This window comes from Perna viridis, chromosome 10 (genome assembly GCF_037379345.1).
Source record: "Perna viridis isolate PV_CMFRI_1.1 ecotype Kerala chromosome 10, ASM3737934v1, whole genome shotgun sequence".
NCBI classification, from domain to species: Eukaryota; Metazoa; Mollusca; class Bivalvia; order Mytilida; family Mytilidae; genus Perna; species Perna viridis.
Window position 1 is genome coordinate 12,787,098 of NC_142454.1, and position 14,017 is coordinate 12,801,114.

The 14,017-nt window shown below is 34.0% G+C and overlaps 1 protein-coding gene across 1 annotated transcript; it reads right to left on the reverse strand.

Annotated features, from left to right (window-relative positions):
• Window positions 1–1,881: 1,881 nt before the first annotated feature.
• On the reverse strand, window positions 1,882–4,390 carry LOC148604575 (heat shock protein 70 B2-like). The gene is made up of 2 exons (XM_088549620.1): window positions 4,254–4,390; window positions 1,882–3,954 (listed from the first exon to the last, which is right to left on the reverse strand). The coding sequence occupies exon 2, from the start codon at window positions 3,916–3,918 to the stop codon at window positions 2,023–2,025; it is 1,896 nt and encodes a 631-aa protein (XP_088405746.1). The 5' UTR covers window positions 3,919–3,954; window positions 4,254–4,390; the 3' UTR covers window positions 1,882–2,022.
• Between the last annotated feature and the right edge of the window lie 9,627 nt (window positions 4,391–14,017).

Sequence of the window (14,017 nt, forward strand, 5' to 3'; positions counted from 1 at the left end):
CATTTTAACTGCTTTTACAAAGAATTTCCAGGATTGCTGGATTTTCTCATCAGGTAGGTCATTGTTTTTTTCTTTAGTTTAAACACCTTCTCCGGTGTAATAGTAGAGAAACTATATAAAGCGTTTTAAATGGCAAACTATAATTCTGCCGATTTCAAAGAACGGCGGAACGAGCGTTATTCAATGTGGCGCTCTGAAGTAAGAGGTTGGGGTATGGAGGAACGTTGGAGTAGTAGGTTTTTTCATACCATGTTTCGCCTACTGCCTGATTCTTACAGTAACTGACACTTAATAAATACACCCTCGTATCTTATTCAGCTCATAATCATCCTAAGGTACCATCTTTCTTTGCGATCAGATTTAGAATTCATTTACTGATCTTGAACTTTAAGCTGGTGAAGGATATCGGTTATCCGAAATATTCAATGTATATTTTGTCATCATTTGGTGAGATTGAACACACTTAGACGTTTATTCAATTGTTTATTATGTTCTGCATCGTTTTGTAACACCCATCACTTCGTAAGAGTAATTGTCTACTTCTATTTAGATAAATGAAAACTGTAACAATATACATTAATTTACATGCGTCTTTAAAAAAATTCAAAAATGCTTCAAGTATAGCAAAAGAGATTTACTTCGACAACGGAAATATGCACAGAGGTTATGAAGGTGTACACAAAAATATTATATTATAAAATTTAAAAATCTATAGAAACTAGGCACGGCAGCTTGTCTACCGTGCAATCTCATTCTGGTAGAAAGGTTAACATCACTATGCATCTTTATCAGTTTTTGATATCTATATATACGTGAAATAATTCTGGTGGTGATATGTGCCTTCAGCTAGCTCGTTAGTTCTTCATAGAATTCTAAGTTAATATTTTCTTTGTTAGTTTTGTTTGTTGCTGTTGTTTTTTTTTTACTTTGTTGATTTTTGTTGTTGTTGTTGTTTTGTTTGTTTGTTTGTTTGTGTTTTGTTTTTGTATTTGTTTTTGTTTTTTGTTTCTTTGTTGGTGTTTTGTTTTTGTATTTGTTTTGCTTGTTTTTTGGAGTGTCGAGATTAGTTTAAACATATTTGTTTGAAAAATAACACACATTTTGAAAAATACAATTAACGAAATTTTAGGATTTGACTTTGAACGAACTTGTTCCAGCTTTTTCAGGCCATCTCCCTTCCATGTTATACTGACATGGTTTACTTGTACTATGCTCGATAAATTAAGGACTTACACAATATACTATGAAAAAGGTCGTTTTTTAGCAAGATAATTTCAGGAGAAAAGAATTAAACAATGTAATGAACAACGGTTATCAACAAAATATGAATTTAGGTAAGAAAAGAAATTTTGATAAATAAATACGCGATTCAAAGTATTAAAAAGAAACATTTTTTCTCTTTCTTTTTAAGTTGCTAATATTGTTAGCGACTGCTTGCACTCGTAATTTCAGTACTAAGTACATTCGTATATGATTTGCATAATTATATATTACTACAACACATTATGCTGCTGCTGTCGATTCTAGCTTCATACGAGATCAAAATATGCCTCTTAAATACCATACATGTACATGTGTTCTACGTGTTCTTTTTACTTGTATGAGAATCGGACGTTTACATCAAAAGATCATCACAATAATATGAGCATTCTGTGCATTAAATCTCAAATGGTACATTGTACAAGTGCACCCGATTTCTCAATCATTTGAGGGAGACACACAAATATAAACCGATTATGTCCTTTTTTTCTTCTTCCATCTCAAAACGGATTGTCAGAAACTTCATATGCGTATACATCTTTCACTCATTTAGTCCTTTGGTGATTTTGAAACTGTTGAATTACTAAATGCACTCTCTTCGAAAATACATGTACTACAAAATTTCTTTAAGATTTGTTTATTACAGGCTACTGTCATTACATCATAAATAAAAACATAACAATCATATATAATACAAACGGTAAAACAATACTGAAAGTTTCAGATTAAGTTTAATTGTTAAATACTCGTAATGCTAGTCGTTTAATCAACTTCCTCCACAGTTGGTCCTCCAGCTGTGTTCTGACCATGCGTTCCCCGTGACGGTCCTCCGTGAAGTTTTGTCATCACAGGACTACATATTTTCTGGAGATCTTTCATTTTTTGTTCAAACTCATCTTTCTCAGCTAGAGAATTGTTGTCTAACCATTTCAGAGACTCATCACATGCTTTACATACGTCGTCCTTTTCCTGTGTTGACAGTTTGTCACCAGAGTCGCCGACAGCTTGTTTAACACTGAAGACATAGTTCTCAAGTTGATTTCTTGCCGCTACACGCTCTCGCTGTTTCTCATCTTCTTCCTTATATTTCTCGGCCTCAGACACCATTCTATCAATGTCCTCTTTACTGAGTCTTCCTCTGTCGTTGGTTATAGCGATTTTCTTTGAATTACCCGTACTCTTGTCATGTGCTGAAACATTAAGGAGACCATTGGCATCAATATCAAATTCCACTTCAATCTGAGGTACACCACGGGGTGCGGGAGGAATACCCGTCAAATCGAATTTTCCTAGATGATTATTGTCCTTAGTCATGGCTCTTTCTCCTTCAAAAACTTGAATGCTTACAGCAGGCTGATTGTCAGAATATGTCGTAAAAGTCTGAGATGCTTTCGTTGGTATTTTTGTGTTTCTTTCTATTAATTTGGTCATTACCCCTCCAGCTGTTTCAATACCAAGTGACAGGGGTGCAACATCTACTAAAAGGACGTCTTTGATAGCTTCACTTCGATCGCCTGACAAGATAGCTGCCTGTACTGCAGCACCATAGGCCACGGCTTCATCTGGATTCACGGACTTATTCAGTTCTTTACCGTTCATAAATTCCGACAGCATTTTCTGAATTTTCGGAATTCTTGTTGATCCTCCTACAAGTACAATCTCGTGAATTTTGCCTTTGTCTAACTTAGCGTCTCTTAGAGCTTTTTCAACTGGTTCAAGTGTGGCTCTGAACATATCTGAGCACAGTTCCTCAAATCTTGCTCTTGTAATTTTTGTGTAAAAGTCAATACCATCAAACAAAGCGTCAATTTCAACGCTAGCTTCTGTGCTACTTGACAATGTTCTTTTTGCCCGTTCACAAGCCGTCCTTAGTCTACGAATTGCACGGTTGTTATTTGAAATGTCTTTGCAATGTTTTCGTTTGAACTCTTGGATGAAATGGTTGACCATTCTGTTATCAAAGTCCTCTCCTCCTAAATGTGTATCACCTGCAGTAGATCGTACCTCAAACAATGAACCCTCATCTATAGAAAGAATCGAGACGTCGAAAGTTCCGCCACCTAAATCGAAAATCAGAACGTTTCTTTCACCACTCAAGTTTTTATCAAGTCCATATGCCAGAGCGGCGGCTGTTGGCTCGTTGATTATTCTCAGAACCTTAAGTCCTGCTATTTTACCAGCGTCTTTTGTTGCCAGTCTCTGAGCATCATTGAAGTATGCTGGTACAGTAATAACGGCATCGGTTACTTTCTGTCCTAAGTAGGCTTCAGCTGTTTCCTTCATCTTGACAAGAACCATAGAACTGATTTCTTCTGGTGTAAATGTTTTTATTTCACCTTTGTATTCAGCTTGTAATTTCGGTTTACCTCCATCATTGATAACTTTGAACGGCCAATGTTTCTTGTCTGATTGTACTGTGGAGTCGCTGTAGTTTCGCCCAATCAGTCTCTTGGCATCAAATATGGTATTTTGAGGGTTCATAGCCACTTGATTTTTAGCGGCATCACCGACAAATCTCTCTGTATCTGTAAATCCAACATAACTAGGCGTTGTCCTGTTTCCCTGGTCGTTGGCAATAATGTCCACTTTGCCATGTTGGAACACTCCTACACAGGAGTATGTTGTCCCAAGGTCTATACCAATTGCTTTTCCTGGCATGTCTTTTATCTTATGGTATTCTGTGACTTTTGATACCTGTGAACGATAACGAAAAGGTAAATATATTCATGAACTTAAAATCACAGATCGAGATCAATCATAAAATGAGTAATTAAGATCATAAATTTTGTGTATCCCGTTTCGCTTTCCTTCAAAAATTAAGAGAATAAATTAGGTTGAATTTGTTTCAGATATTTGCTGTCTGTATGACGATGGAAAATTACGGTTTTTTGGGGGGTTTTTTTCTCAAATTGAAAATATAAATATAAATATAAATAATTTATAATATAATAATAATAATACATATAAATAAATTAAAACACAGCCGGACTTACCTTATTAAGCGGATAACATGGCTGCAATGGTTCCTCTAATCCTGTGTTTTTGCTCTCTTGTAATTTGTAAATTTGACTACGATCAACTAATTGGTGTATTTATATATTCAATAATTTTGTTCTAGAATGCTGTGGCAAGTACTAGAATTTTCTCCCAAACCAAACGTAAAAGTTATTTTTAGATTTACCAACAGCATTTGACGAAGTCTCTAGAGAGAATCGAATGAAATGGAAAAATACGGTGTATTTTTAGATCGATCGAATTGGTGTTGTTACGAAAATATTTTAAGTTATCACTAAAATGATAGTAAGCGGGCTGTTGGGTGATGTGCATTTTTTTTCCGAGACATTTTGTTTTACTCGCATTTAGCAAAACGCTTTTTTCCATGACAAGTGAAGACGAAAAGAAATATATTTTTTCTTCAATAATACATTTGCATCTACTGTTTAAGGTAGTAAGGGAGACGATTTATATAAGTTCTTCTTGTTTCCGAATCTCAGTATTTATATTGTATAATTGTATTATTTGTGCACTTTTGAAAATAAAATATTGTTAAACCAAGGTAGTTAAAGCTAAGAATTAAACAAACATTTTTATTTTCGCATTTATTCACTGAATACAAATTATTGATTTCTACGAATGCCCATTGAGCTCATTTTCGTAGACTAAAAAAAATTTGTTGGCGTTATAACGCAAAACTTTCGCGAAATAACGCGAAACTTTCGGGAAATAATGCGTAACTTACGCATAATAACGCGAAAAATTATATATATATTATGAAAACGCGCATTATATGGAGACCAAAATTTTATTTTTTTTCTCAAATGTCTATCGTTTAGTTGAAATGTACGCAGCTGTGAGTTCCCTCGCTGCCATGATGGTCATGAATAAACTTCTCCTTGAAAATGAAAGCATTTTGATATGTATTCTAATTTTGTCAATGTTTATACCCACAATGTGAACAGATTTATTCCCACCAAAGAGGTCACGGTTAGACCTTCCGGTAAACCTTTCATGAACAATGCTATACGTAGGAAGATTAGACAGAGGAATAGAATTTACTGCAAAGCTAAATTCTCTGAAAACCCTATTCATTTTCAAAAATATAGGGAATAGAGAAATGAAGTAACAGACATGGTTAGAGAATCAAAAGGAAAAATATAGATTAAAATTAACTAGTGAACTTACTGATAAGTCACTTCTACCTGGAAAATGGTGGCGAATTTTAAAATCAGTCTCTAAATTGTCAAAGAGTCATCAACCAACCCCTCATTTAAAGTCTAATGGTAAAATACAGCTTCATCCAACTGACAAGGCTGATGTACTGGTTACTCATTTTTGTAATATATCAAAGATTGATAATGAACCTGAGTTACGTGATGATATACCAGATCCTCCAGTTATGATGGAGGAATTTGTCATTAATGAAAATGAAGTTCTTGACCAATTAAAAATTTTGGACCAAAACAAACCAGCGGGTCCTGATGGTATTTCACCTCGAGTATTGAAATTGGGGTTATTTAAACCCCTCACAAAACTTTTTAACTGCTCTCTTCGTTTGAAACGGGTACCTCACGCTTGGAAAATTTCTCATGTTACGCCTATTTATAAGGGTAAAGGTAGTCCCCATGATACTTTAAATTACCGACCCATTTCTCATACTAGTATTGTTTCGAAGATTATGGAGAAGATACTATTTAAGCACCTTTTCAACTACATGAAGTTTAATAACTTGCTTACTAAATATCAATCAGGGTTTCAACCTGGTGATAGTACTGTGAATCAGCTCTTTGAGATTTATTATATTATTATTTCCAACCTTGACCAGGGCAAAGATGTCAGATTTATTTTCTGCGATATATCTAAAGCCTTTGATAAGGTTTGACACAGAGGCTTAATACATAAACTTAAGTCTTACGATATTCATCATAATCTTGTCCAGTGGATTGCAGACTATTTGCATGATAGATGTCAAAAGGTTGTTCTTGATGGTTTTGCCTCTAGTACACAAGGTATCTCAGCAGGTGTACCACAAGGTTCAGTACTTGGTCCCTTCTTATTCTTGATATACATAAAACAGTATTGTTGATTATGTAAGCAATCACATTCGACTTTTCGCTGATGATACCTCACTATTTGCAATAATTGATAATTATGTTAATTATGTTACTGAATCTTTTACAAATGATCTTGGGCATATTAATACATGGACAAATAACTGGGCTGTGAATTTTAGCCCGTCTAAAACTGATAGCTTGACTTTTTCACGAAGAAATATAAACTTCCCTGTTATTTACTTTGGTCAAGGTGGAGAAGAAATTGAGCAAGTTGACCATCATTGTCATCTTGGCTTAAATTTCCAAAACCATGCAAATTGGAAGTTGCATATTAATACTATTTATAAAAAGTACTGCTCTAGACTTAGTTTATTGCCACAGCTGAAACACTCACTTGATAGAAAATCCCTTATTACTATTTATTTAGCATTTATACGACCAGTTGTCAAATACGCAGATTCTGTCTGGGACAATTGTACTCAACAGGAGTCAAATTTATTAGAGAGTTTTCAAACTGAAGCTGCTCGCATTATAACTGGTTTAAGGAGAACAAGATCTCTTAGCAAGATGCTGAATTTGGCCTTGAGACAACTTTGCAACAGGCGAAAAAAAACATAAACTTATAACATTTTACAAGATAATAGTGTCAGTAATATCTGTATTTTATCCCTTTCTTGTATTTGGTCTTTTTCATTTCATTTGAAAATTCCTTTCTTCTGTCTTTTGTTTTGTTCTCTCTCTCACAATATTTACACTATTAACAAACTGATGAAGATAACTGTTGTTGGCCTATGTACTTATCCTAGGTACTTTAATCAGAAATTAAAAATTTACAGTTTCTATGTAATAAAAGGCAGTGACAATTGGTCATTTCATATAGTGACAAATAATCAGTAATAATTCAAATCATTTATATTCTATTGCACTACTTGTGTTTACATATGTTACTCTAAAATCCATTTTCCAACATGGCTATGGCCTGCTGCCATATGTCTATTGATTGATAATTCATATATCAAATATTGTGTTGTATTGATAATTGTAATTTTGTACCTTGTATCGTGGAGAGGGCTTTTATAGGCTTAGCCTGCTGCCCAATCCACTTCAGCTTTATACTGAATAAAATACTGTTTAAACTGAACTAACTAAAATATTTTGAATCGATGACAAGTAAGAACCTATTCAGCGCCAATTTTATATCAAAGCTTCATGGTGATCGCAATATAATCATGGGTGCAGCTTGGTAATTTGTATGCCCCTGCTTTAAAAAATATTTGGCAGATAGCCCTTATCGGCATTAATAAAAGGAATGAAGTACTTTTCTGTTGTCTTAATATTTTAGGGATCATGACCTTTTACACCAAAGATGATTGTCACTCTAATATTAGAAAATGAATTTGTAATATTCAGTGACGACTTTTTTAATATTACAAAATCATTTTGTAATATTAAAAAATGTGACTGATTTGCAATATTGCACAGAGTTTTTTTTTAATATTACAAATTCATTTTCTAATATTACAAATTCAATTTGTAATATTACAAAATGTGTGATATTTTATAATATTACTAAATTAGGAATTTGTAATATTAAAAAATGAATTTTTAATATTACAAAGTGAATTTCTAATATTAAAAAATCTTTTTAATATTACAAATTCATTTTCTAATATTACAAATTCAATTTGTAATATTACAAAATGTGTGATATTTTATAATATTACTAAATCAGGAATTTGTAATATTAAAAAATGAATTTTTAATATTACAAAGTGAATTTCTAATATTAAAAAATCTTTTCTAATATTAAAAATTCATTTTCTAATATTACAAAATATTGATTTTCGTCAACTTTGGCTTGCCACAAGCTACTTTATATAAAGAACAAAACAGTTTTAAATCTCCAAATTTCGACCTTCAACACAAAAAAGGGATTATTGAAAATTATAGGGAAAAATCAGAAAGTCCAAGTGTAGAAATACAGGCAGACAAATCAAAGTTTTGTTCTTCCTTTATATATATAGACAAAACGTTTCGTTATTACGCGTAAGTGTCGTGTTATTTTGCGAAAGTTTCGCGTTATTGCTCGGAAGTAATTACGCGAAAAAATTTTTTGGTCTACAAAATGAGCTGTGGGCTTTCGTAGATTTTGCAAAAATTTGGAAGCAAACTTTTTAAAACCCATAGCTCCAAGAAAATCAAATGATCAAGTCAGGCCTGTGTGTTTATGGTAACACTTAGTAAGATTGTTCCCCATTAATGCCCTCGTGTTATCATTATTTAACGTCGAGTTTTTAAAAATTGAAGTTTGTCCTTGCATGTTCAATGCTTGCAGTCCTTTTTCCAAAAAATAGTCATAAGTTATGATGTCATAGTAGTTTAAAGTAAATTAACATCATAACTTACATGTACGACTAATTTCACACTGTTCCACAGTGTCGGTATGCTGTGAATGAAAATTATGTTTGATACTGAGACCAGTTTTCTAGGGGTAGGGGTAATATTAAAAAAAATTTTTTGGAAAATTAGTTTTGGTGGTTTATTAATGTAGAAAATAAATTTAGTCATGCAATAACTTGTAGAGTCGAATTTATGCAAATTTTCGCGGGAGTGTAAATTCCCATGTTTTTAGAACTAAAAAAAATATATTCTGACTACGAAAATCGCCACAAGTCATCAACAGAGTCCCAGGTGTATCAGTTGTGATGATATTGAACGTAAATAACAAATAAGCTATTTTTTAGTATAGAATAAACACTCTAGGGTGACTGGATAGACTACCCAAGTACATTTCGTTCAGCATTTTTCTAATCGGCGTTGTGACGTCTATTATGCCTTTTACGGACTTATTTGAAGTTTACACCGCATTGAAAAGTTCCGGGATCACACGTCATCATGGATTTTTTGTCCACATCACGTTCAGAAGAAATCACTGCACGTAAAGAAAAGAAAATGCACATAAAGTATTTAAGGATCGACATAACGTAAAGATGAAACGACCTCAAGTTATAAGAAAACCACTGCACGTAAAGATAAATCCACACAACGTAAATATATGTTGACATAACGTAATCATAAAAAAACATAACGTAAAGACAAAATTGCAGAACGTAAAGACGAAATGGCAGAACGTAAAGACAAAACTACATAATGTAAAGATGTTCCTACATAACGTAAATACAAAATGACTACATGTAATTATAAAACCACAGCAAGTATTATAAAATGGACAACACGTAAACCAATGTGTATCTCATCAGATAGTATAGGCGTTCCATATAACAACATCAGGAATGATGGTTTTTTGTGGGCTCTAGTCAGTGACGTCATGTGGTCTGATACCCCAGTAGAATGTCAAGATTTTCTCTGACCACAGCGCCACAAAATTTGAAATTACTTAAGTCTGAGAAAATTCATATTTGTATTTCAAAGATTCGATTATAGATTTGATCGATGTCATCTGATGGATATTAATGTTGAATGGAACCGTGATTGGAATAATAAAAAATTGAATTAGAATTTGTAGTGGCCACGTAAGTTACGAATATTCTCAGACTAAAGTAGCAGTCTACCTAAGAATCATCCAGTGGGTGATTTATTTATGTCAGATATTTGAACCAAACTGACTTTCAATCTGTTGGAAAAAACAATTAAAAAAATTTTTAAAAAAATATTTTCATCGTTATCATAGCAACGGCCACTCCATAGCAACCACATATTTTAGGCCAAAAAATCACAAAAATGTCCCTATTTGAATGTAATTTCTGATATCTAATGGTGCAAATCTGTCATAACTTCATAATTGTATTAATAAAACATGTCTTTTTTTAAATTACAAGACAAGTACAATACAGTCTGATTGGTTTAAATATGTTTACTATAGCAACCAAATTTCCTAATTTTGGACATTTTGAATTATTAGGCTATGTTCAGACTCATTTTGCCAAGACATGAAAGATAAAATCCAAATATTTGCATGGTTGTGGAGCAGGACCCCTCCACTGAAACATATCAAAAATAAGAGCATGTACCTCTCTTATCTAGTTCATCTGGACCCGAAATGAGGCCCAATGAAGACTTTTTCTTCTCAACGCTTTTCATACAAAATTTGTACGAACAATAACTGTTTCGTCTTTTGACCTAGACTTCTAATATTTGGTTTTTGTTTGTTGGGGTTTAACGCCCGAGCAGCAATATTTCAGCTATATTCAGGCAATGAAAATGAAGTGGATGATAAAATGAACATGAAATGATGAAATGAAAAATGGGATGGGACACAAGGATAATGGGGTCGACAAATTTTGATTGCCACTGGAAATAGGGAAAGGTGGGTAGGGTCGGGCAATTTAGCTTCTTGTGACGGAGCCATATGATTCCTACTCCGGAAGAATACCACAGTAGGGTTTTTTAACGTGCGATGAAACGTGGCATCTTTCCCAACACTGTGCACCACTATGGTTTGCGATCAGGTTTTCCGTATTATAGCCTGACAACCCCAGCATGTAACACACCAGGGGTACCCCATTCCACAACCTGAGGCAAACAACCAAGTTGCTCTGTGGGCAGAGCGCTCTAGCCCTCCGCTAAGGTTCTGAGCACTATTTAGTCGCCTTTTACGACAAGCTTAGCACTGCTGTAGGCCTATTCTTCTGACACCCGGACCTGCACGGGTCTCCAATATTTGGTATGTTGGTATTTCCTCTCAGGGCGGAGTGTCATGTACCAGAGTAGGTGACCTCTGACCTTGACCTCTAACATCAAGGACAAATTACATACAAAATTTAATATGTGAAGCGCTCATCTCTCGTGCATACGCTCGAGTGGGTCACTGATTTTCAAAATTGAATTTCAGGCTTACGATGGGGATGTTCCCTTTACACGCTGGTGACCGTCACGGTGTGTGCTGCCTAAACTAACAAACGAAAGTCGTTGTATATTATTGTTCTACAAGTATTACTACATGTACCACCATAGAATATATTTCTTTTTATCTTCATCCATTTTTTTAAATTTTATTAATATCATTTTGGGCCCTTTTGTATATGTGTAAAGAAGAAGAGATTTATGTTTAGTTTATTCTCGGGGATCTTCTCTGTTTCTTAGGGTTATTCCTTTACTCATTTTCTGATGTACTTTGGTTTTGTTTTGTTTTGTTTGTTCGTTTTTTGTTTTTTGTTTTTTTTGTTTTTTGTTTTTTGGGTTTTTTTTGTTGTTGTTGTTGTTGTTTGCTTGTTTGTTTGTTTGTTTGTAATTTAGGCATCTTTTGCGTACATTCTTTTCTTACTCTTCCTATTCGAGCGTTTTCTTCCATGTTCTTCCTTATTTTATTTTTTCTTATATACTAAAATGGATACAAATGTGATAGATAGTCAAATATTACCTACAAGAAAGATGAAAACAGGATAACTTATGACACAGGAATATATAATACTACAGAAGAAGAAAGAAAAAGAAACTTAATTGCATCACCATGTAGAACTTTATCAATCGTAAACAACATGACATAACATAAATAAAGGAAGGACTATTATACCTAATTAATTATACAGTATGGGAAACATGTAAGTAATTCATGTATACTGTAAATAATTATGAAAGTCAATGAGTCTAATAGGTCAAGTCTCTCTTAAGAAACACATAATGTTATTCGTGGCAGCTGCAGCCTGTCCAGTGGTGTGAGGGATTCCTCGGTATTCATCAACACCCATGGGTGGCCTTGAGCTGACATTTTTTTTATCCCGGTGGGATTGTTGTCTATGGCATATTCACAATATCCATTCTCGTTATATAATTTTTTTCTTGATTTTGTCTTTAGCAGACTATGAATTATTAACATTTGTCCACGAAAAATAATAACTGGAATAAAACGTATTGACCAGTTTCATCCAACAATTTTACAGTTTTAGAGTTATCTTTCTTAGAGCTAGCATTTGTTCAGATCTTTATACGCCCCATTCCCGTAATATGAAGCTACTAACTGAACAATGAAACAATGAAATTAGAAACTATAACACAAACAGTTAGTAAGATGTTAACCTGTCAACTTTGATAATACTGACCGGCTCCTCCTTTTTATTCTAACATAGACCAACTGAGGCAGCATAGTTCATTGTACGTGTTTTGAGCGGGAACCTATTATCCATAATGAATGTACAGCTTGCATTCATTATTCATATTTATTGCGTCAGCGATAATATTTATACATGTTTCTCTTAATTTTTATTTGTGTTGACAAAAAGATTGATTAATTAGACCGTATTCCGATTAAATGGGAGCTTGAAAGATTATCAACAAGTCAAGCGTAAGTTACTATTGGAGTAAAGATAATCGATGAAATGTTTTCGTAATACATAGAAACCTTGAGTTAAAAGGGAAGAGTTTGTATTACGTACCAAATTTACGAGGGGAGATCTCACAGTTTTTTTTTATTAAGAAATAGGACTTTAATGGCTCCAACCCTGTACAAAATTTAGAATTGTTTCTTTCTTTTCTCATCATTCAAACAGCCTTTGAAGTTGCAGCAACTTTGTGTTGATGTTTTTAAAGTTTGATCCTGGAAATCAGGGGAGGGTCTAATGGAGGGCTGCCGCACTACTTCGGGTGAGTGCGTTTATTCGTTTATTCGAATGGGACTGATCCTGATATGAATACAATAATGACGTGAACCCATCCGCCTCAAAATACTGACTTGGTACACGGATACCCCTTTTGACATTTTTACAAATGTCATAGTAACTGTTCACTACGGCGCCATACGGAGCTCTGGAAGGAACATAAACGTGTATAAAGAAAAAAACATATTATATTGTGCGTACTAAAATTGATATGATGCATGCACTCAAAATAATTATACTCTCCATGTAGATCTCTAAGAAGTATAATTATCTAAAATAGTGCATATATTACGGACATACTTGTGTAGCAAGTCTACTCAAAATATGTAAGCATACCGTACAGCCAGGCTCTCCGAATTCGGTGCGTTTACTCATCTGGCGATATCACAAATAAATGTCTAGATGAACGCGGTGGTTATTTGACATCGCGTGCTACAAACCAGCAGACAGATTAGGGATTTGAACGCGCTAACAACATCAGCCGAAATGATCTCCTCGAGTTCAAATCCAAGAAAAAGAACAAAATTATGCTTACTTACAATCCAGTTTATAGGAACCCTGCTACTTCATTTGAATTGAGAAGCCATTCAACAACATCCTAAGCTCTCCAAAGTCTTTCCTCAAACACCCTTTCTGGCATTCCGTAGACCTTGTAGTCTAACAGATGCCCTGGTATATTTCACACCTGAGATTTCATATAAGCCCAAAACAAAATACAACGGGCCAGTGTCAACCATGTCAAGATAAAAATGTAAGACCTGTACCCAGATACTGCATACCAAAGCATTTAAAAGCTATTACACTGGAAATGATTACGCCGTTTTTGCAACGTGATATGCAAAATACAAGTACCTTCTCCAGTGCAGATTGTAATTTTACGGAATAAAATATATTTTTGATAAAACGAACTTAAAGTTGTCAAAGGCAATTCGTTGGTTAATTTGATATGTTCGTTCCGCAAATTTTAAAATCCGTAATTTTATCAAGCGGAATTACACACTCAAAAAGCTAAAAACCAAAGATGAAGTTCATTTTAACTGCTTTTACAAAGAATTTCCAGGATTGCTGGATTTTCTCATCAGGTAGGTCATT

Bases quoted from the DNA above. Each gene is read 5' to 3' on its own strand.
- LOC148604575 (XM_088549620.1), bottom strand. From the start codon at position 3,918: ATGCCAGGAAAAGCAATTGGTATAGACCTTGGGACAACATACTCCTGT.